We start from the raw sequence: 23,667 nt of genomic DNA, 5'->3' as shown, positions 1-23,667 counted from the left end.
CTGAGTCCCTGTCCTTGTAGGGATTTAAAAGCCGTGTGGACTTGGGGAGAGGGGTCAGTGGTGGCCTTGGCAGTGCTGGGGGAGTGGTTGGACTCCATGATCTTAGAGGGCTTTTCCAACCAAATGATTCTGTGATTCCACAATTACTCCACAACCTCCTTCAGCTGGAGGCAAGTGTCACCTGTCTGGGACAAGCAGCAGTAGGATCCTGCTTGTTTTCCAAGCACAGCAAGAAACGGGGAGTTTCACTGTCAGAACCTGGTTTTATTCCGTTTGAACCTCGGCCTTTGCCCTGCAGTTCAAGTCCTGGTTGCTGTTAAAACGAACACTGTTATTTGTACACATTTGTTGGCATATTTCTGGTTTGTGACAATTGTTTCACAAGCAGGATTTACTCTGTTTCAAACAACAGAAGCCACAACATGACAGACGCCTGCATGTCATTCCACTCACACATTTCACACATGCAAGTCAGCGGTCCTTTGGTGCCTTCCATCGCTGGGTAACACATTCAGGTGAAGCCACGGGGGTGCAGCTGAGACCAGAACGACCGTGAGAGTCTGTAACCAGCCGGTGCTCTGCTGGCGCGCGGAGAACACGAAAGCACAACGATTGAAAGCGTTACTGGAGAAGAAGTGTAGCGACATCTAGGTCGGTTTTGAACAGTTTGACAGCAAATCCCAAGGAAACCAGGCGCACACCCCCATCCGTGACCAGCTGAAGGTTTTCCCATTTGCATAGTGAAGAGCTAACTCTGGAGCGGATGCGTCGCGGTGTTGCAGGGACGCGGGGAGGGGACAGGGTGGTGCCAGGCGCGTGCGGCACGCAGGGATCATCCCAGCTCCCATCCCCGGGACACCCCGCGGGGCTCCACCACGGACAGGGGGTCGTTTCTGTCTTGCATCCCCCACCGGGCAAGAGGGTCCAGGTTCTCCTGAAACGCTTCCCCTCGTGTGTGGGACAAACTCTTTGCCAACCTTCTGCTGGACAACCGGGAGGCAGGACAGGGCTGTCGGAGGGCCCAGGTGGAGCCCTGCCCTCGGAGCATTGCTAAAGGCTTGTTTTCTAAAATCAGTGAGAGTCTTTAAGGCTTCGATCTCCCCCTTTGCTTTCACTGAGAAAATACAAAGAAGCGCTTGTTCAAGCTACACTTCATGACTACTGTGCACTGCATGTACAATAGCATTGGAAGAGAAATACTGACAATATAGAACAACGTCATACAATCACCTGGCATGATCCCTTTTGGCACTTTTCCTTCATTTATCTGATCTCGCTGACTCCAAACACGGATCTTTCCATACGGTTTTTCCCAGGCAGAGAGCCCCAGAGGGTCAGAAAGCAACTTTCTGGGAGTCGGTGGCATCTTTGGCAGACACAGTCCTTCTGTCGCGGAACCAACCCCAGCCCCTCCGGATTAGACAGCTTCACATTTTGGGAGGACACTCCCATGCCCACGCTGTCCCACAGCCAGCAAGGAATGCCTTCATCCCGGAGGGAAGGCAGCTGAGGGTTACAAAGGACTTTCAGAGAAGTGTGAATAAATACTTGGTTTAATCTTGTGCTGCATCCACCATTCAGCACGAGGTGTTTTCCTTCTCAGCTGGCATGATTTCTGGCAAAGGTGGCGTCATTCCTGACCTTTACAGGGGAGAGGCTGAGAATTCCTGCTCTTTTGAGTGCAATTATTTACAGTTTTTGTTGTTTTGTGCAAGCTTACCTAAACTTCGAGAGTGTTAAATTAATAAAACATTCATCCTGGCTTTGCATCGCCACAACCCTTCCACAGGATTGTGATTCCACATCCAAAGGTCTCCTTGAACGCAGATGCCATGGCCCGTGCACGATGCTTGGGGAGTTGGGATCTCTGCTTTGGGGGCAGCTGGGAGCACGAGGGGTCCCATGAAGGTTTTTTTGGCTGGGGACAAGCTCCAGCCCAGGCACTGCCTCCTGCACTTCTGCCCAGCTTGGACCTGGAACCAGGAAATTAACACACAAACCCCAAAATATTTATAAAATCTTTTCAAAAGAAGATATTTAAGACACTGGCCTAGTGCATTGGGCTGTGAAATCTGTTTAAAGAGGGGAAAGAAAAGATACATTCAGCGTGTAAATCTATTTTTTTGTAGTGTAAGCAGCCCAGGCCTGGCTGAACCCCCACAAACACCATGAGAAAAAAGGAAACTGCTTAGGGAAGTCTGTTTGGGGCTCCAGGGATGAGCTGCAGAGAAGGGGGCCTGTAAAAATAATTCTCAATCTAAATGCACCTGGGAAGTGCATATTTTAGCTCCAAGTGTTGGGAAAAACAGCACAGATTCCAAGTTAAAGCTGTGGCTTTCCCTCCTGAGCTCCAAGGGCAGATCCAGGCTGTCACTACTTCTCTCTTGCGCTGTTCTTCTAGGTCCAGTCAAGGCTCTAATTCCTTAATTTCCTTCTAATTCACAGCTGGAAAGAGGAGCAGGATTCGGTTTGGGTCAAAAGCGCCTGCTTCAAGCAGCACCTGCCAAGGCTGCGGTGCAGGAGAGGGCCCGGAACGCTGGGAAGGCAGAGCAGGCCAGGTGTCACCAGCCCCAGGTACAACTTTAACCATCCAGTAGTTTGTGTGGCAAGGAGATACAGAGATAGAGATATATATTATGGAATCATTGCTATAAGATTTCTCAAAACAAAAGTGTCGATCTGTTGAAATATAGTATTTAAAATATATAAATTTTACCCAATAAAATATAAGATTTCTTTTTTTTTCTTTTTTTTTTAATCCAGTTCAATTAGGAAAAAAAAACCTGCCAGGGTCCTTGCAGTGAAAAAGAAAACCAGTTCCTCTTTTGTTTTTGACCGTTTAAGATGGAGGGAGAAAATTAAACCATTTTTAGATAGAGGAAATTGGGCAATGCTGTTGTCTTAGATCAGATCCGTCTATTTATGTGCACTGGCTGCCCTCCCTTCACACCATCCCTAGGGAATTTTGCCCCAGCACTGTGCTCATCCCAAAAACATCCCTGCCACCTGGCACACGGTGGGGGCAGGATGGGTAATGCTGCAGCCCCCGCCCTGGGCAAAGGTCCCCGCGGGCTCCGAGGGTCCTAGTGAATACTCTGCAAGGCAGCTGTCAAGGATTGAGCTGGAACGCTACTTTTCAAGCTACATTACTGGAAATAATCCATGAAATGAATCCATGGGAGAGTGTTACAAACACTCAGAGGGTGGCCTGCCACATCTGTGCAGAGAACACATGCTCCACCAAGCCCAGGCTCTGAGCCAGCTCTGCTCCAGGCCCCACTTCATGCCTGGAAGTGGAAGTTTTTAGTGCATTGCTCACCTGAGCTTTCTTAGTGGTTTGAACCTGAAGGCAGGGAGCTGGAGCAGGGCAGGGCAGCGCGCTGGGGCAGCGGGGCTCCCGTCCCATCGGGTGCCTGGAGAGCACAGCAATGCGCCGGATCACTTGGGATGCTCCTCCGGGACATGCAAGGACAGGCCTTAGGTGTGCTGAGAGAGCTCTGAACCGAGCAGGGGACGTGTCAGCTGGGAGGACATCCTTCCTCGACATCCATCCTGAAACTCCCTGGCTGGCCTTTCCCTTTCTTCAATATCATAGGGAAGAACAGGAAACCCTCTTGGTTTGGAAAAGACATGGTCTGGGAGAAAAGCTCCCTGGGTCCCAGTGCTCAGCGTGCGGCTCCAGCTGCTCCACCTGAGCTCTCTCCCCTGTCACGAACATGAAATTACAAGTCCCTATCAGGTTTTTCAGTAAAATCCTTATTTCAGGTCTTTCTTTTCACTGTATCTGGCCTTCTGCTTCAGAAAAGTGACAAATGATCTGTAGTGCTGGTGCAGACAGTGAGATACATTCATTTGGAAGTACTGGGGGGGGGCTCTGTTTAGGACTTCCCAGAAGAAACATGGAGCATGGATAAGAGCCGGACCCCACAACCAGATGTGGCCTGATCGCACGTGGGCCCGACTGCGTGTGGAGGTCTTGCAGAGTATTCACAGGGATGACAGACAATTCCTTCAGACCAACGGACCAGAGAGGACCGGAGGATTTTTTTTTCTCATTCTCTCTTTTTTTTGTTTTTTTTTAAAAAAACCTGAAAGGACTCTGGCTTCTCTCTGAACTGGACCTAGAAATGTCTTACCACCGAAATGAAAAAACAATTGCATGGGTGGAAGTAGGGCAAAAAATAGTTTTCCTATAAGATAATCTGATAAACCTCATCGTCCTCTAGAAAGGCAACATCGTCCAGCAGTGCTACTTGGCACCCAGAGTGCTCTTGGACCGCAGCAGATACCGATCCACGCGGACTTTCCGCCTATCCACTGTCCTGTTCTCGCTGTCGAAAATCCGCTGCAGGTGCAGGGCCAACCTCCTGTCCTCCTCCTCTTGCTGGAGCTTCTGCTCCACGTCCCTAACCTCTGGAGGCAGGCCCACCTCCCCTGCCACGTGCCTCAGTCTTTTGACGGAGCCGTTGTGCTCCAAGTGCTTTGTTTTGCAGCGTCTCTTCCGGCCCCGCCGCAGCAGCGGGGGCTGCTCCCCGATGATGTTCTCCACAGAATTGCAAGTGCTGTTCTGTACGTTGATCAACTCACTGTTGTTCAGGTATTTCAGCTGCTTTTTCCCCGACGGCTTGATGGGGACTCCGAGCGCGCTGGTGTCAGGCAGTGAGGCGCTGACACCCATGAGTCTTCTGCTCAGCATTTTTGGGCCTAGACTAAGACAGGATTTGTCCATGAATGTATTCACTTTTAGGTCAGGGACTTCAGACACTCGTGTGTTTAGGGCGGTTACGTTTGATCTCACATCTGGTTCATCAGCACCGTCATCTGTGGTTAAGGCCTGTGAACCTCTGCTCTTCTCACTCCCTCTTCCCAGCTTCATTTCACTGACAGAAGGGAAGAAATCCAGGTCAGCTCGAGGCTCTCCTGTAGTGTCAGGTGGAAGGTGATCATCCTGCACTTGTGGCTGCTCTTTAGTGCAACTGCTGGAGTTGGTGATGTCAGGAACCACGGTGTCTTCCCCAGGCTCCGAAGCCAAGGACGTAAGGGTCGCTTTAGAGAGAGTCTTTTTGATCTGACGCTCCTGAAATATCTGCTCCCATTTTTTCAGTATTCTAGGACTGGCCTCATAGGTGGTTGGCTTCTGCAGGCTGCGGTTCAGGTTTCTGGGGGTGGATTTGATGATGAGGGGGCTCAGGACTCTGCCATCGGGAAGCCTCTTTGGGGGAGTGCACGGGGAGCAGACGATGGGCTTGAAGTGGTTGAGCTCCTCCGAGATGCTGTCATTGCTCTCGGGGCTGATGGATCGCTCGGGCCTGTGCAGGGCCGACAGGGAGGACACGGCGTTGAGGACCAGGCGCTTCTCGGCCGTCAGGTCCGGGGCGGACAGGCAGCGGTTGTTCTGCGTGGACGACAGCACCCCGAGCAGCGGCGTCGACGCGCCGGTGATGGGCAGCACCTGCAAGGCAAGGCAGCACAGCTGGGAAAGCCGCTCACGGAGGTGCACACGGGCAAGCGAGCGTGCGAGAGGAGGCCGGCACAAAGGATGGCTGCCGCACACGGCTGCCCCTGCCCGCCTCTGCCGGTCACAGCACCCCCCGTGGGACATGATGTGGGACATGAGCAGGAGACTCCGGAGTCCAGCATGATCTGGGTGTCAAATTTATTACAGTCTAAGAGCTGCTCTTGCCACAAGTAACAACCACTCCGATGGCAAAATCACACAGCCACAGGGTGCTTTGGGTGAGGAGGAACTTGAAAGACCATCTCATTCCACCCTCTGCCATGGGCAGGGACACCTTCCACTAGACCAGATTCCTACAAGCCCAGTCCAACCTGGCCTTGAAATGTGTTTTCTCTTTACCTGAATAAATCAGCCTGATAAGAACCCTTTCAACCTCCAATTAGCCTCCAATGCTACACAAGAACCCTGACACCTGTCTGCTTTTCTGCTTAGCAATTCCTAACCCAGCAGGTTTTATTGGGAGGCACAAGGAAGCGATTGGCCCCATGGCGGTAACACAGTGCCACAAAGCCCATATTTTATATCTCCAGATTACCGCTGCTGTGTAACCTCAGATAAGAACACTTACACGCAGGAACCTGTTTCCAGATGCTGCCTGTACCTTTGTTTTGGTGGCTGGGGCTGATCTCTGCCTGCTCTTGGATCTCTCCTGAATGGTGTCATTGCAGCTCCGACTCCTTTCCACCTTGGTGGTTAAATTCCTGAAAAGCAGATGGGTGAGAACAGGAGACTGTTCGTGACCTTAGGAACAACCAGCTCAACAGCCCTGGCAGTAGCTACCTGTGGGAGAGGCATCAGCCTTGGCAGCGCCCGGTTGGCAGAGATATTTCCTATGCCCTCAGCAAAAAGGGATCCAGGAATCTCGGGTTTCCGGCAGAGTCCCGGTCTGCGGTCCCGGGCTCCGCGCTGAACACACGGACACCTCCGCCCACGGCTCACAATTAACCGAGGTCAGTGCTAACGAGGAAGCTGGGGAAACCCCTTTGCTTCTCACGTGGAAACACACCTGGTTACTCAGCTGCTCCTGCTGTGCCGAGCAACAGCTTTCCAGGGAAAAAGCTGCTTGGGGCTGATGCTATCCCTTCATACCTGTGCTGGAGAAGGAACCGGCAGTCTTGAGTTCATCCTACAGAATTTTGATTTCTGACTAATGGTTTGAATCTACAGGCAATGATTTTTCTCCTTCATGGGATAAACGTTAACTTCCAGGTAGGAAGTAATCAGACAGACACCACATTCTACCAGTGAGTCTGTTCTAAAATTCCAGAAAAAAAATCACGTATTTTAGATTGGAACCACCATTTGAATTAGAGCATCTCAGGTGTGTTTAAAACAAGTCGAAAGAACATCTTTAAAGGACATTATTCTGAATAAAGTCTCAGCATCTTACCCTGAAAGGAAGGCAAAGGAGTAGGCACTGGTCTTGGAAACAAAAGCTGACCGATGTGTTTGCTTGCCCTGGAATGGTTCTTCATTCTCGGAATCCGAGAGACGTTCAGGAAACTGAAGTCAATCAAGGAAGAGTTAGCTGACATGTACAACAAAAAGAATAACTTGGAAAATAAAGATCTTTCTTGCAGAAGTGTTAAAGATCCCCAATTTCCCCATTTCTGATCATACTGAGAGGACATAAGGCATAAATAAAACAAAAATAAGCACATAGCTCCTGTATATAGCTGTTAGTCATCAAATAACATTAATTTATTGATCAAGAAAATGTGGGAAAATTCTACAATAAAGGTTACTACAGGGTGTTGGTTACTCAGCGCCCATGGGTCAGCCCATCAAATGGAAATTCTAAGAGCATTTCCCGCAGAGCCTCCCAAATGAAATGGGAAATAGCCAAAAGTCAGCATGAAGAATGTGTTGAACTTCAGTTGTACAACTTCACTGCAGAAGATTCATGGAGAAACGTTCATGGAAATGCATGCAAGCCTGAAGACCAAGGATATCCCCAAAGCTGAGGGGAGCTGGTGTGTTTGGAAGAGTCACGTAGTAGAGGGTAAAAGGGGGATCAGAAACCTCTAGAAGAACATCTGCAGCCATAACAAACCTTAGAAGACAGTTCTCATTAACAAGGATCTTTAAAATCTGCCAGCTCAAAGCCTTCAAAAACTGTAAAAACTCAATCAAGGAATCCTGGAAAGCCAAAGAATGAAAATTCTGATATATGGGCAGGAAGGAGAAGCATGAGCTTACTTACACACTCTTGGTTCCCTTTCAGCACTACAGATTCATCTTTTTTCTGCTGTTCCTCCATTTTTCTTTTCCCTACATCCATGTCATCTAGAATGAACTTGTTAATCAGATCCTCGGATGTCTTTTCTTCTTGTAGTTTCTCTTCTCTCAGCTAGAAATAATGACAAAAGAGGTAGAGTAGTTATAATTTGAAGTCCTACACTTACAGACTGGCAAGACCAAGAGTTAGGTCACATCATTTAATTTTGTGCCTTCATTTCTCTACTCTAGGGTAGAGCCACTGCCTCTGTCTCACAGTAATGTGAAGATTGGTTTGCTTCTACACCACATTTGTGTTTTATACACAAGTATCGCGGATTTTATCTTCTTTGCAAAACAACAAAGGCACCGTGAGGCCCAGGGCTGGACAATGCCTTCTCTGCCACTGTATTTTCTGAAATACAAAAAGCTTTTCTCTACTTGTAGATGATCATACTGGATATAAAAATGTGCACAACTAGTTTTCTGCAAGCTGTGATATTTCAGTTTTAGCCATCCGACAGCCTGACATGCAGCACGCACAATTTGGCAGACACATAAGCAGCATCACCTAAAATAAAAGGTGAGATGCAGCAATTCCCACGTTGAAAGCTACACGAGAGATGAACTCCCATTGTTTCACTATGTGCTGGGATGGAGAAGATCCAGAGAGGCCACCTTACCCCTGACAGCTGACTCCAGGCACAACGCTTGAATTCAGTTTCAGACGCAGCGGAGAAGTGCAAGGGAATGCCAGGATCTGGGACACAAGGTACACGGACCCTGACAGGCTGCCTGTCCTGCTGCACTCTTTTGCACCTTACCTAAGGACTCAAACTCCCCTCTTCAGCCAGGACCTCTTTTTTTTTTGCAGACTTGCTATCAAAACCAACAATACCCCTTTTCTCCTCCTTTCCACCACCTTGTCCTGATGAACAGGCTCAGCAGAACACACTTCAGATAACGCCACCTGATCATCCCTGCCCAGGGTAACATCATCCAGCTCCCTTCTCCCTCCATCACCCAGCCATTTTCCCAGCTTGTGTCCTGCCTCTTGCTCAACTTAGACACAGCCCAGGAATAGCCTACATGTGTCTGTATATAGAACAGATCCTCCCTCCTTCCTCCATCCACCCTCCGTGCAGAAGTCATCCAGACCTTTGATTGACACATCTTCATCCCGCTCATGAACCACAGCACCAGGAATTCAAATCCCCGTGTTCTTCCTCATATTTGGGCCTAGGCATCTCAGGTGCTTAACAAGCTCCCTAACTCATAAAGGCAGCGGGGGATGTTGCAAAAACTCCTCATTCTTCCAAAAATATTTAGTGTTTTTCTTCCCTGCTGGAGGAGGGGAAAACCCCGAAAGTCTGGACATATGGATGACAAACAAAACAGAGTTCACGCGCCATTACATGAAAAGCACATTGTGATTTTCAAATTGGGAAGGACCCGAATCCTACTGAATCCAAACCCCCAGAGATGAGGAAGAGAGAAACAAGGAGGAAAACAAGGAGGAAACAAGGCAGAAAGCAGGAAAAACTCCACTGTTTGGCTGATTGTGGGTGTTCAGCAAATATTTTCAAAGACCAGTTTGACTCCTTGCTTAGAGTTGTTTTAAGATCTATCTTTAAATTCCTCATCTATTAATAATCTCAAGCAGTAACTACAACAGTGTCTGACTAACATAGACTGTCACCACCTGATGTGGACGTGATGAATAGTCTGCTCTAAGTCAACAATATTTCTGCCTTTTTTGAAGCATCTGAAAAACAAATTCACATCAAGATTTATCATAAAGATTTTTTTTTTTTTGGCTGGCTGAAATACTACCCAACACTCATGTTCCTCCTGTATTTCTCAGGTGAAAGAAAGTTTTATGGAAATATTCCCTTTTCTGGCTAAATTATAAAATTATACTCAATTCCCAAATTGAAAGACACAAGAATATGTAACAACACACAAGAACATTTAAGGATTTCGGGCAAATCCATGGCATAATTAGTGTGAGGTGACAACCCAAGCTTTGCTGACAGTGAAGTCAAAAAGGCAACAACAGGATCCTAACCCTAATTAATAGAATACAAAAAAGAATTTAGGTCCAGAATTAAGGCTGCAAACAAAATCATACTCTAATGATAAAATCTGTACTAATTACAAAAATAATAATCTGAAGTAACCTTAATGTAAATTATCTCCCAGAGAATTTGCTTCCAGACGTGGCAATACTGTGCTGGGACAGGAGGACAAGAAACTGAAACAATGTCGTGTGAAACATGTACCCTGGGAGAAGGACCTCATGTTACCTGAGTAGCATCTCTGAAATACTGGATGCAGGACCAACAGCTGCTGTTAACAGCACAGTTATCAGACAATGCATTTTAGCCCTTTTGGATACCACAACTGCAGGGGAGAAAAAGTGCTGTACAAGCAATCGATAATTTTTCACTCAAGAAACGCCCATTTCAGGACCATCATTCCTGACACTAACATTTATTTCCAAAAGTTTGGCAAACTCACATTTGGTATCTTCTCTTGCCTCCACAAACCGTCCAGGTTTGCTCCCTCCCGGAGCCTGCTCCGTCTGCCCTGGCTCTGGGAAGCTGCGTGTCAGCACATGCCTCAGGTAGGAGTTTCCCTCCCACTGCGTGTGCTTACAAGCAACAGACTTGCTTGTGATAAAAAGACAGCTGGACAGGATGAGCTAGGGTTTTAGTACACAGAAATGACAGCCTCCTCTGGAAGAACATAAAATGCAAGAGCACCAAGGGCACAAAAGAGAGAAAACCCATCTCGCTATCCTGCACAGACAGCAAAAATCTATCTCATTCTGAAAGCCAGTTGAGAAAATTCAACTATGAGATTATCCCCGTCAAATTATGCTACCACTTTGTTTTCAACTGCAAAAGGCTGGGAAGCAGGTCAACAGTTCAGATTTATAAAACAACTCCCATTCTGGGAGATGTAAAAAGGTTTGGAAATGCTCCTTGCCCTTCCTCAGGAGGAAAGCCCCGGTTATCCCCATTCCATGGGCAGGGAAGCTGGGATGAAACCCCATGTCTTGAGACGTGGAAGGAAATCCAATCAATACACAAGCTTAGACTCCCAAACCTCAGATTCTGTCTCCTCCTGCCTAATTCAGACACCAAGAGACTCTTGATAAGTAGCAACAGGCAGAATTTTGCTTCCCTACAACTTCCTGACAGGAGGGTAGAGCCAGATGGGAGTCAGTCTCTCATCCCACGCAACAAGTGACAGGACAAGAAGAAATGGCATCGAGTGGCACCAGAGGAAGTTTAGGTTGGATATCAGGGAAAATTTCTTCCCTGAAAGGGTAGCCAGTCATTGGCACAGCTGCCCAGGGCAGTGGTGGAGTCCCCATTGCTGGAGCGGTTTAAAAGCCATGTGGATGTGGCACTGGAGGACGTGGGGTAGTGTTGGCCTTGGCAGTGCTGGGGGAACGGTTGGACTCCATCTCAGAGGGCTTTTCCCATCTAAATGATTCTGTGATTCTATTCTGATTCCATTAATAAGGACACAGTGTGACTGCATCATCAGTTGTCATTTTACCAGCAAAATTTCACTGCCATTTCCTCTTAGATGACGATTCACAGAATCTCCTCCCACACAGCTCTTTCAGCTGAGCTTCACAAAAAGCAGTTTAAGCTGGCAGGGGGAAGAAACCCATCTCCCATCTGGCAGGGGGCAAGAAGGGGAAGGCAGCAGGCTGAACAAGAACAAGACAAAAACATGCCAAAAAGCCAGAAACTAGGTAAAGTATTTCCTCCTGACTGGAAGGGAAGGGAGACGTGTTGGCACTGGACTGCACGTGGTATCTTTTTGCTGAAGTCAAAAAATACAGATATAAAAACCTGACCGTGCTGCAAACGTGCTTTCTTAAACTTGATAGAGAATTGTTGCTGAAAATGCCTCAAGTCCCACGGCTTTGCACACAAAGTGTCCCTGCCTTCCAGGCAAGGCACCTGAATTGGAGAAGAGCTTGCAATTCCTATGATCAGTTAATGAAATAGCCAAAGTTATCTCAGCAACCTGCAGTGACACTGTTCATCAGTGGATAATTCCACACAAGGAGAAGCAGGAGGGAAGGCCCTTCCATGCTTTTTAACTGTCTCCTCACACACACGCATTTCTCAGATTAATTATTGACCTGAGAAATCACCTAGGTGGTATTTTCCTACTCAGACAAGGCTGTTTTTCTAACTCAATCAGCCTCCCAGCCCTTTTTACACTTGTTGAGATCTGCAAGTGAAAACCCAAAGAAAATTCTTCAACAATGAAAAACCCCTCTGGTTCGTTTTCCCCAGCAGGTAAAATAATCAGCAAGGAGACGGACCCATCTCAAGGGAAAACAAGATCACAAAGATCAAAACTCCAGAAAATATTTTCATGGACTTTAATTCCAAACCAGCTGAAAGCCTTTATTCTCTTTTTTTTTTTTTTTTGGGGCCTTTAAATGCCATTATTTTCTTGGCTAAAAATAAAGAGAAAGCTCCAGTTTGGAATAGTTTGCTTTTGAGGAGAAGGATGTTACTGCAGGAGATGTCTTATGCTGCAAAAGCCTTTATGGAATTACATTCACAACCAAACAGTCACTCCAAAGAAGGTACATTTCCATGATCTGGAAGGCAGACTAAGACAGCAAAATTTGGCTTCTATATGCTCAAATACAGCCATTTCCTGAACTGGATGAACAGTATAGAGAGAATAAATGACCTTTGTTACAGAAGAGGAAAAAAGAGCCCTTCAGGTTTCCCTACAGGTAGGATGGCATTCCTGCAGGAAATCCAAGTTATTCTGGAAGAAAAAACACAATTACCCAGAATACTGACCTTCCTTAGCTGGCTTTCATATTCTTCTCGAAGTTCCCCTGTTTTGCTTAATTTAATGGGTGCTCTGAATATAAAGTCTGGAAAGAAAAGGGAAAAAAAAGGAAACACTTTTTAGTGCAGGGTAGCTGGTGTTGGCCATTATTTCCCAAAAAGGGTGAGATCTCCACAGGCTGCACAAGAGGTTCTGCAGCACTTTTCTCAACCCCAGATGTTTATATTCTGCCACTGCTATCACAGCTCTGTTTAACATACAGAAACATGGGGAGGAGGATGGCCAAGTAATCCCACTTTGCACTTCCTGAGTTTCCTTTGAGATTCTCAAGAGTCCTTGACAAGCAGTTAAGCAATCGGGGAGCACTGGGACGATGTAAACACAGGGGTGAAGTAACAGCCCGGAGATTTCACAGGGAATCTGAGTCCCAGGAATAAACCCAGGCTTTAAGCACAGGGAATCTGAGTCCCAGGAATAAAGCCAGGACTGAGGTGCCTGCTGCAGCCAGACACCCCAGGCACACAGGCTGCCAGCAGCAGCCCCGCACCTCGAACTCACGCCGCTGCCCTCCTGCCACTGCCGCCGATGCACGGAGACCGCCCCCGTTTTCTCGATGAGGTCTCCTCCACATCCCCTCCCAGCCGCAGCAGCACAGCCTTTTTCCCGCTTGCCGTGCACTCCCCAGATCAGCGTTTGGAAGCTGAGCGGGCAGGATGCTGTGTCTGGCAGAAATTCCCTGTCCTGCTCCCACTTCCTCCCTTTCCCCTCGGGAATTCAGAAACCAAAAGCATACTGGCATGGGGTTATAGCTTAACCTCCATCCCTGGAGTCTGTTACTCCCAAAGGACTCCCTTGCTCGCTCGCATCAGCCTCAAAGCTCCCTCCCACTTCTGTGCAGTGCAAGTCTGGGCAAGTTGCACTTCACTTGGAGGAGCTCGGAGGGAAAAGGGAACAACCAGAACAAAACAACAACCCCTGGACAACCATCCTGGCTCAATCCCTATCAGTATTCCAGGCAGGGCACAGCACAGTTCATCATACCAGTGTGCTGTGGTCAGGATGGAACAGGTTTGAGCAAGGAAGAAACATCAGGGGTACTTCCTTTTCCCACCCTGCTAAAATTAAAGGATATAAACCAGCAGCTCCACCACGTTTTCACAGAATCCCAAAATCATTTAGGTTAGGAAAGATGTCTGAGACCATTAAGTCTCAGATCCCACCTTGTCCCCAGCCCAGAGCACTGAGTGCCACGTTCAGGCCTTCCTTGGACACCTCCAGGGATCGGGACTCCAACACCAACCCGGGCAGCCCCTGCCAACGCATGACCACCTTTTCAGTGAAGAAATTCCTCCTGATGCCCAGCCTGAGCCTCCCCTGGCACAGCCTGAGACTGTTTCCTCTCCTCCTGTCCCTGTTCCCTGGGAGTAGAGCCCAAAACCCCCCCTGGCTGCCCCCTCCTGTCAGGGAGTTGAGGAGAGACAGAAGGTCCCTCCTGAGCCTCCTTTGCTCCAGGCTGAGCCCCCCTCACAGAACTTCCCTTATTTAGGAAGTGTTTTTATTTGGCTCAAAACAAAAGGTTCATGGCAGGGTGGGTGAATCAAACACCCAATGACCAGCTGCTGACTATTCTGCCAGGCATCCTCTGGTTCACGGCCACATTTCCCTCCTCCCTGGGGATGGCCCACAGCCCCACTGCCCAAACATGCCATTTACAGACTGATGAAATCCTGTTACCACCTGTCCTGCTTTCCCCTGGTTTCCCCTTTCAAAGTTCCTAGGGAGCCCTGTAACTTCAGTCCCTCCTGCTGGTGAGGGTGAGTGCAAACTCTGCAGCCTCTGAAGAGGCAATTGCTGCCAATGCCAGAGCTGCACAGATCACAAAGCATTTATCTAATATTCGTTTCAGAGGGAGAAAAATAATCTCATGTAAGCAAACATTAAGCGTATAGACTATAAGGCCTTTTTATCTCATTAAAAAGCTGCTATTCCCTCATACTCAGAGGCCTGCACGAGCCAGGCTTGTTTTTAAAGGAAAACATCCCAAATGTCCCTACACATGTGATAAAAATCCCAAGCGATATTGATGCTGGGGGGGCCAGGCTGCATTCCTTGCTCCTGCTCCTGCGCCCGCAATCGGCCACACTGGAAACCTTCCACGGCTTCCCAAAATGTTTTTTCAATTGTGTCCTTGAGCGGTTCCAGTTCTTTGTGAACTTTATCAAGCTGAATTTCCACAGAGACAGTCCCAAGAGCAGCAGCAATCTGTAACTCGCCTGCAGCAAACTTCAATTACTTCTCAATGTTTAAGGCTTGTCTCCAGAGCTATAAAGGTGGAGTTTTTCCCTCCAGGGCACGAGCTAACCTGAAGGAAACACGCACCAGGAAAGATGAGCCACTGTCATCGCTCTCATTTCTCACTAGGGTTCAGCAAGCTGGAAGAAATTTTAAATGATGGAATAACATTTATGTGTAAGTTGTGGTGGTTTAGCTAAAGGGGTCCAACACCAGGTAGAGACAACTTCATCAATAGTATCTTTATGTAACAACTTGGATATTTTACAGATGGGTCAAAAAGAGATGAGACTCCAAATTTCCAACTCTGTATAAAAGAGATGAAAACAAAAATGTATGCAAAGCTGTGTATGTGCATTTCACAGCACTGCAGGATGGGTCAGGCTGCAAGGGACTACTGTGGCTCACCTGGTCCCAGCTCCCTGCTCCAGCAGCACCATCCCAGGGCACAGGGCACAGGATTGTGTCCAGAGGGTTCTGGAATATCTCCAGTGAGGGAGACTCCACAGCCTCTCTGGACAGCCTGTTCAGTGCCTGATCACCGCACAGGACAGAAGTTCTCCCTCATGTTCATGTGGAACTCACTGGGCTCAGGCCCTGCCCGTGGCTCTGGTGCCGCTGCTGGGCCCCGGAGCAGAGCCCGGGCCCTGCCCTGAGCCCTCCCTGCAGCCAGGGACACCCAGGGCTGAGGGCCCCTCTCAGCTGGGGCTCCTCTCGAGGCTGAGCAGCCCCGGCTCCCTCAGCCTGTGCTGGGCACGGAGCTGCTCCAGGCCCTTCCTCAGCTGCGCAGCCTCCGCCGGCCCCGCGCCAGGAGCTCCCTGGCCCTGCTGTGCTGAGGATCCAGAGCTGGACACAGCACTCCAGAGGTGCCTCCAGGGCTGCCCACAGGGGCAGCATGCCCTCTGCTGACAGGGCAGAAGGGTGCTGCACCCAAGGATGCTTCTGTCGGCACAAAACCATTCCAAGTGAAACCAGACCGGTCCTCGCACTGGGAAGAAGACAAGGTGACCAGAGCATCACATGTCTTTCTCTGGCACAGCTCCCCATGCCAATTCTGGATGTTCATGTCCAGGACAAGGCTGCTCAGCTGGTTCGATGTGTGCCACAGCCCAGGACAAAAACAAAGCAGGCAAAATCATGGAAGAAAAGGCTTTTTACTTGATTTTGCAACAGATTTCCTGCTTGCCCTTCCTCTCGACTGATCTATGGGTCAACAGAACTGGTTTCTAAATGAAGCTGACTCTGAAGGTCTGCTGGGAGTGCTGCCACTGGGATGCTCCTTCCAAGCCCACCGAGAGCACCGAAACAGTCACAGTGCCAGGATCAAACCCGGCATCCTGCTTTTTTATGCTGACATACAAGAGTTGCATCCTATTGTGCTCAGTCTTGGAAAAAACCAGCAGTGATTTCTGCACTATTTGAGAGGACAAAAGATTTTCTAATTATTTAACACTGGTTTTCTTTATAAGAGGCATCTGACTTGCAGCCTCAATCCCCCTGAATGCCTCCATCCTTTCCATGCCAGCTCGGAAGTGTGTCTTACACACCATCTCCGTGGAGCCGCACTCCTGACCAGCACATTTTATATTTACTGGCAAAAGGTTCAGAAACCTCCATCTGGTGGATTCAGCAACATGGGCTGAATAAAAGTGAAGTTGAACTCGATTCAGAACCCTTCGGTTCCCTGTCTGCTGTTCAGAGGCTCCTGGGTTTTGCCAAACTGATGCCATCCGGCAAGTCCCAGCTCTGCCACCGGCAGCAGTGAAACCCAATCACTCCCAGCTTCCACGGAAACTTTCAGCAGGCTTTGCAGCTTCCATCTCCCTTGAGGCTTTCACTGCTTTTCCTTTTAACTCCTGGCAGTTAACACTTGCAGCTGAAGACAAAATCTTAAACATTTTTCTCAAAACACAAAACAAGAAGTTAGGATTTTTCTGCCCCTAGCAGAGGTGTAACCACTATTCAACTGGAAAATTATTTTCCAAGAGTTGACGATCCACGGCCATTCCTCTCACACTGACCATTGGGGCTAACTCTAGGTCTGGTCCTAATCATTCTCTTCATTAATGGCAGACTAAAAATAATTTAAGTATTGCAGAGGGCTGGAGATGGGACAATGAGGAAAGAGATGGAGGTGCAAGCCCTGTGACAGCCTCACGGCCCCCAAAGAGGCACCCTATCCTATCTTCCCAGGAAATCTTAAATTTAACCCATCCCATTAGCAATACAACACTGTGACAAGGAGGAAAAAAAGAGATGGTGTCAGTTTAAAGCAGTTTGATGTGGGGAGCAAATCACTGATCTTCCCGAGGCAGGGAAAGGCTTCTTCAGGATTGCCGCTTCCAAAGTCGTAGCACTGTGGTCTTGAGACAAAAAAAACCAGCTCCTGACAGGCTACAGAACAACAGAAATGACAGGAAATTCAGGGATCACCAGGAAATGCTCAAGAACTAGACTGGTTTAGTCCAGTGGGGAAAGGGGAAAGCCACTGCCAGAAAAAGACTGGCAGGAAGGAGGGGGAAGTCATGTTACAAGTCTGGCAAAAACACTCCACCCCTCTTACATGAGCATCAGTTATTGATTGCTGTGCATTGCTACTGGGCAGAGGAGAAACAAAAGAAATCTGACTCTCTGAAATGCGAGTGTACTTATTTTCTCACAATCAGGCTGGGCACCTTGCTGCAAACATGTTCTGTTCCTTCTCCTTGGCCATCTGAATCCTCAAACACACACCCGCAGTCTCCAAGCCTCCCATCTGCTGCTCCTCTCTGCCTTCCAAGAATTTCACCAAGCAACTGTTTTAATATAAGAAACCTCACTTAGCAAAGCATTGCAGCCAGCACTGCATCTCTAGCTCAAAGGGTGGCCTTACACCAGCATCTAGGGTGCCCTCCCAGGTGCTCTGTGAACTTGGAGATGTCCAGAGAGGACGTGGGACCCATGGGCCACCTGCATCCTTCTGGAGCAGCAGCTGGCACCAGGCTGAAGGCAGCAGGGCAGCTCCAAGGGAATCAGATGCCCAGGAGCTGTCAGGAAAACCAGCCCATGCCAAGACACAACAGGCACCGAGTGTGTGTCTCCGCTGATTTCTATCGTTTTGTTTGACAAGTGTCGTGACAAGGATTTTGACTTTATACCTATTTGGACAGCACCTAGTGCAGAATCCCCAGCCTCAGCCAAGGTCTGAGAGCTCCTTAAGTCCACTATCATGGAAGAATCCCAAAGGGAATCGCAAAAACTGGGACATGAAACCATGATTAATTAGCTGGTTTAAGCTGGAATAATCAAGGTATGTCAAGTGGTCATACTGAGTAGTTTTAAAGATTCTGCACATTTTAAGTGATTTAATGAAATACCTGAGCTTAATCAGTGTTTGGTAACAGAATCACATAATAACTGAGGTTGGCAAAGACCTCTGGAGACCCAACCCTTCTGCTCAAGCAGGGTCATCAGGAACAGGCTGCCCAGGTCCATGTCCAGTTGGATTTTAACTGTCTCTAAGGATGGAAACTCCACAACCACCCAGGGCAACCTGTGCCAGTGCTTGGTCACCCTCACAGTGGAAGGTATTTTTCTTACAGCCTGTGAAACTTGATGTGTTTCACTTTGTGTCCTTTGCCTTCTGTCCTGTCACTGCACACCACTGGGATGAGCTGGGCTCTGCTGCCTTCACTGCCCCTGCTCAGGGGCCTACAGACATTGGTACGTGTATAGATACATCACGTATCCATTGATAAGGTCACGGTGATGCGGAGAGGTTCGTGAAGCTTGGGAGAAAGCAAACGTCACCCAGCCCTTCAAACAGGGCAAGGAGGAGGGTCAGCCCCACCTTGATTCCCAGGAAGCAGCTGTGCCTGGAAACCACTACTACACAAGGACAAGGTGTTTGGGAGGTAGGCCGCTGGATTGAAGGAGAGGAAAGTAGGCTTAACCAATGCCTTCCATGATGAGATGGCGGGCTCAGTGGAGGAGCACAGAGCAGCAGATGTTGTTTATCCTGATCCATGAGGGCAAAGTGACTGGAGTATCTGACATTCCAGAGGAGGCTGAGAGATCTGGGGCTGTTCACCCTGGAGAAGAGAAGGCTCAGAGGTATTTCACCAATGTGTTTAAATACCAAACAGAAAGCAGAGAAGACAGAACCGGGCTCCTCCGCCTGGTAACAGGACAGGAGGAAATGGGCACAAATTGAAATAGAAGTTCTGCTGAACATAGAAAATATTTTTTTACTGTCAGGGCCGCAGAATCTCTAACCTTGTAAATGGTCATAACCCACCAGGTCACAGTCCTGGGAAACCTGCTGCTGGTGACCCTGCTTTGAGCAGGGCTTGGGTCTCCCTGCCAGCTTCAGCTATGCTGGGACCCTCCAGTAGGCCTCACTAATGTCAGGAGAAACCACATCCACTGCTCTCTCTGTGCATGTAGTAGGTCCCTGTTTGTAATGGATCATCTGCCTTTGATTCCTCACACTATGAGCCCAGCTTGCATCACAAGTGGGAATTTGGGCAGGCAGAAAATGACAGCCCACACAATGACTATGTGCCTTACTGCCAGACAGAATCACGGAATCATAGAATGGTTTGGGTTGGAAGGGACCGTGTAGATCATCTCATCCCACCCCTTGCCATGGGCCTTCCACTAGACCAGGAGGCTGCAAGTCCTGTCCAGCCTGGCCTTGGACACTTCCAGGGATGGGGCAACCACAGCTTCTCTGGGCAGCCTGTACCAGGGCCTCAGCACCCTTACAGGGAAGAATTTCGTCCCAATATCCCATCTAAACCTGCCCTCTGGCAGCGGGAAGCCATTCCCCTTCGTCCCACACAATTCAGGACAAGCAGAGAATTAAAACGAATTCTTCTTAAAAAAGCCCAGCTAAGACACTAGACCAGCATTCCTGCAGCATGGCTGGATACTCTCACCCCAGCTCGCCTGGACCACACTGAGTCCATTTACGCACGACTGACACCACTGCCTTGGAGCAGAGATTGACTCGGCAGTTCCCACTGTCCCTTCTCCGGAGGAACCACTCCCAGCCCTTGGGCTCAGCTCCCTCTGGAGAGCCCATCTGTTCATTGATTCAGCAAATCCTTCCGCGTGAAGGCTTCCTAAATCTCTTCCAGGTTAGTGGGGTTAGTTCAAACCACCAATTTAAGCTGTTTAAGATCATCCTGCCAATTCTTCCCACAGCCAATTAGAGGATGCTGACACAAGCATGAACTGGGAGACCAGAAACACGCTCAGAAAGGAACGGGTTGGGCTAAAAGGATGTTTATCTGTAGCTTAAATCCTTGTTTGCTCTGCAGGGTTCCCCTCAGCACTGCTATGTCGCCGAAGTGGGCACTGCTGCAACACCTCTCCAACCAACAAATCCGGGTGCATCCCGAGTTCTGACAGCAGCAAGGAGGGCATCTCCGAAAGAGCAATGCCACCGTCTCAGACCAGGATTTATTTTGAAGGAAACACAGGGAGCAGTTTTCTAGGAGTTGAGGAAGGCATCTAGCGTTGGAGGCAGGGAGGAAACGTGTGACAAAAAGCCATGAACTCAGGGATGATGGACTTTCTTAATGTCAACAAGGGACTAAGACTTCCCATGGTGCAAAACCCTTCCTGTCTTGACGCAGTACAAACCTGCCCGACTCCTGGCAGCACTGTTGGATTCGTTCACTTTTGGGGCAAGGTTATCACAAAAACACCGGAGGAAGTGGGGAAACATCCCTCCCACTCGGACATCTGCTCCAGGGGATGGTGCTATCCATCCCCTCCATCTCCCGATGCCACAGAGCAGGGTGGGCTCAAGCCCACTGCCCCCTTCCCTGCTCGGCCCCGCAGGACTTGGCCTGAGTCCCTGCAAGCTCATCGCACCTCCCGCGTTTGGCCCCGCAGGACTCGGGGGAGCTGAGCCCCCGCAAACTTATCACACCTCCTACGCCTGCACACCCCCGCCGCGCCCGGGGCCGGGCTGAGCCCCCGCAAACTCATCGCACCTCAGCGCCTGACCACGCCCCCTCCGGAGCCGACCCCCCCGCAGCTTCACCGCGCACCCCGCCATGGCCACGCCCCCCCGGGCTGAGCCCCCGCGAACTCATCGCGCCTCCCGCGGCAGCCACGCCCTCTCCACAGGCCACGCCCCCGCCCCCGCGCCCCCCCGCCCCGCCCGGTCCAGGATGGGGGGGGCGCAGGTGCCGCCGCCGCCGCCGCCGCCGCAGCCGCACCTTGGTCCGGCGGCCGCTGCTCCCCGCCTGCTGCTCCGGCGGCCGTGGTGGCTGCGGGCTCGGCCTGCTGCCGCCGGGCCCGTGTGGAGAGGCGGCTGCGGCACAGCGGGCAGCAGAGGCCCGGGCCCTGCAGGCAGCGCTGGAAGCAGGCGAGGCAGAGCGAGTGGCGGCAGGGCGGCGTCACCGCCTCCACCAGCGCCTGCCGGCACACCGGGCACTCAGCCACCGACAGCACCACCGCGTCCTGCTCCTCCTCGGCCGCGGACCGGCCCCGCCGCCGCCGCCCCCGCACCGCGGCCCGGCCGCCGGCGCCCGCCGCCGCCGCCGCCATCTTCCCACACTTTGAAGGGCCGCGGCGGCCACGCCCACCCCGCATAATTCATGTGGGGACGCGCCCCGCCATCCATATTAATGAGCGCCGCGCGCGCCGCGCGCTAGCCACGCCCTCTCATGAATATTCATTCCCCTCCGTAGAAGGCGGGGCCAGCCGAGCGCTTCCCGCTCTTTGTGGGGATGGGACAGCGCTGGCCACCCGGTTACTAGGGTGGGATGGAATCATGGAATCACAGATGGTTTGGGTTGGAAGGACCTCAAAGCTCACCCAGTCCCACCCCTGCCATGGGCAGGGACACCTTCCACAGTCCCAGGCTGCTTCAAGCCCCAGTGTCCAGCCTGGCCTTGGACACTGCCAGGGATCCAGGGGCAGCCACAGCTGCTCTGGGCACCCTGTGCCAGGGCCTGCCCACCCTCCCAGGGAACAATTCCTTCCCAATATCCCCCCTAATCCTGCTCTCTGGCAGTGGGAAGCCATTCCCTGTGTCCTGTCCCTCCATGCCTTGTCCCCAGTCCCTCTCCAGCTCTCCTGGAGCCCCTTCAGGCCCTGCAAGGGGCTCTGAGCTCTCCCTGGAGCCTTCTCCTCTCCAGGTGAGCACCCCCAGCTCTCCCAGCCCGTGACTGTAGTGGGTGGCCGATCTCTCTCCGTTCTTTTCCTGACCCACGAGCCTTTTGTTCAGTCTTCCCTCTGCTGTCCGGCTGAGAAGGGGAGTGATGGAGCAGCTTTGGTGAGCACTCGGCGTCCAGCCAGAGTTAAACCACCATGGATGGTGACTCAGAGCAAACCAGAGGAGGCAGAGCCTCTGCACCAGTTGCTATGGAAATCTCTTGTACTTCTCTTCTGCTTTTCATCTCCTCACTGGGGCACTAAACCAGTCAGTCTTTTCATCATATCTTAGCACCCCCTCTGATGAAGCCTCTCAGCTGCATTGGGTTGGCAGAAGAGAAAATGTGGCTGCAGAGACAGAGGTGAAGCCCCACACCTTTGAGCCTCCTTGAGGAGGCTCCTCTCTCCATGGTTGGAGAGAAGAGGGGATGATCCGTGCCCAAGAAACAGCCTCTGCACGTGGGCCAGGAACTTGCTGGGGGATATCATTAACTTTCCGTCTCACCCACTCTTCTATCTTTAGTTGTCTCTGGCTGTTGAATGACTAAAAGGATACCAGCATGTGGATCCCTGCTGTTGTAGGCTCCACAAAATGCCAGTTGACAAAAAAGTTCCGTCTCATGAAACAAAAAAACTTGTACTGACTTTATTAAGATGAATTATGGCAGTGGTTTGGTGCTGGGACTGGACTTAGTCCAGCAATTTGTGTGTCTGTCCCATAGATGCTGCTGCTGGCCAGAGTCAGACAGAGTGTGTCATTCCCTAGATCCCCACAAAGCTGCTGCTCCCCGGGATCAGCCTGACCTGGGAGCTGGGCCCTGGGGAGCCCCTGGGGAGGCACAGAGAACGTGGGAATAGGAGACACTTCCCCACCAAAGCTACTTGTAGGACAAAGAGCTGTGCAGAGCTTTAGCTTTCTGCAGAGTCCTAGGCACGTCGGATTTGGGAAAGGATCCCTGCCTGCTGTTCTCCCAAATTACTTCTGCACATCCAGCCTGCCCTGGACAGAACTTGGGTTTTGTGTCTCCAGCTTGTCTTTCAACCCAAATCCCCGCAAAGGGCAATGGTTCTACTCTTCCAGAGGGCAGGGTTAAACGGAATATTGGGAAGAAATATTTTACAGTAAAGGTCATAAAAAAATTGCCCAGGGTGCCCAGAGATGCTGTGGCTGCCCCATCCCTCAAAGCATTCAAGATCAGGTTGAATGGGACTTGGAGCAACCTTTTCTAGTGGAAGGTGTCCCTGCCCGTGGCAGGGGGTGGAACAGGGTGAGCTTTAAGGTCCTTTCCACTCCAAAGCCGTCTGTGGTTCTACAGTTCGGGACGTGCGGAGCTCAGCGCTGGCCTGCAGAGGGAATCCTAAGCCCGTGCAAGGCTCCAGCCTCAAATCCTGCCGTCCCCAGCCGAAACCTCAGCCTTGCCCAGCCTGTCAGGGAACGTTTTTCTGCTTCTCACCTCTCCCGAGGAGCTGGCAGAGTTTTGCCACCACCTTTTCTCTTCACGTTCCTCGCAGCGATGATGCTGGCCCCAGCCAGGCAGACACTTTCCATGGGGTGCAGGTGGGGTGTGTCATGGTGGATACAGGAGACACCGACAGGCCCATGGTGCTATGCTCTCCCATTTTTCCTCTCTATCCTTCCCCTTGCT

The 23,667-nt window shown here is 50.3% G+C and overlaps 1 protein-coding gene across 1 annotated transcript; it reads right to left on the bottom strand.

Moving 5' to 3' along the window:
- Nucleotides 1-243: 243 nt before the first annotated feature.
- On the bottom strand, nucleotides 244-21,457 carry RNF169 (ring finger protein 169). Its single transcript, XM_039564261.1, has 6 exons — nucleotides 21,082-21,457; nucleotides 12,586-12,662; nucleotides 7,722-7,868; nucleotides 6,909-7,021; nucleotides 6,120-6,219; nucleotides 244-5,452 (listed from the first exon to the last, which is right to left on the bottom strand). Exons 1-6 carry the CDS (start codon nucleotides 21,455-21,457, stop codon nucleotides 4,250-4,252), a joined length of 2,016 nt encoding a protein of 671 aa, XP_039420195.1. The 3' UTR covers nucleotides 244-4,249.
- Nucleotides 21,458-23,667: the final 2,210 nt, after the last annotated feature.

The sequence above is a fragment of the Corvus cornix genome, chromosome 1, assembly GCF_000738735.6.
Source record: "Corvus cornix cornix isolate S_Up_H32 chromosome 1, ASM73873v5, whole genome shotgun sequence".
NCBI classification, from domain to species: domain Eukaryota; kingdom Metazoa; phylum Chordata; class Aves; order Passeriformes; family Corvidae; genus Corvus; species Corvus cornix.
Note: the sequence above shows the minus strand (reverse complement) of the source record. Positions and strands in the feature narration are given on the sequence as shown.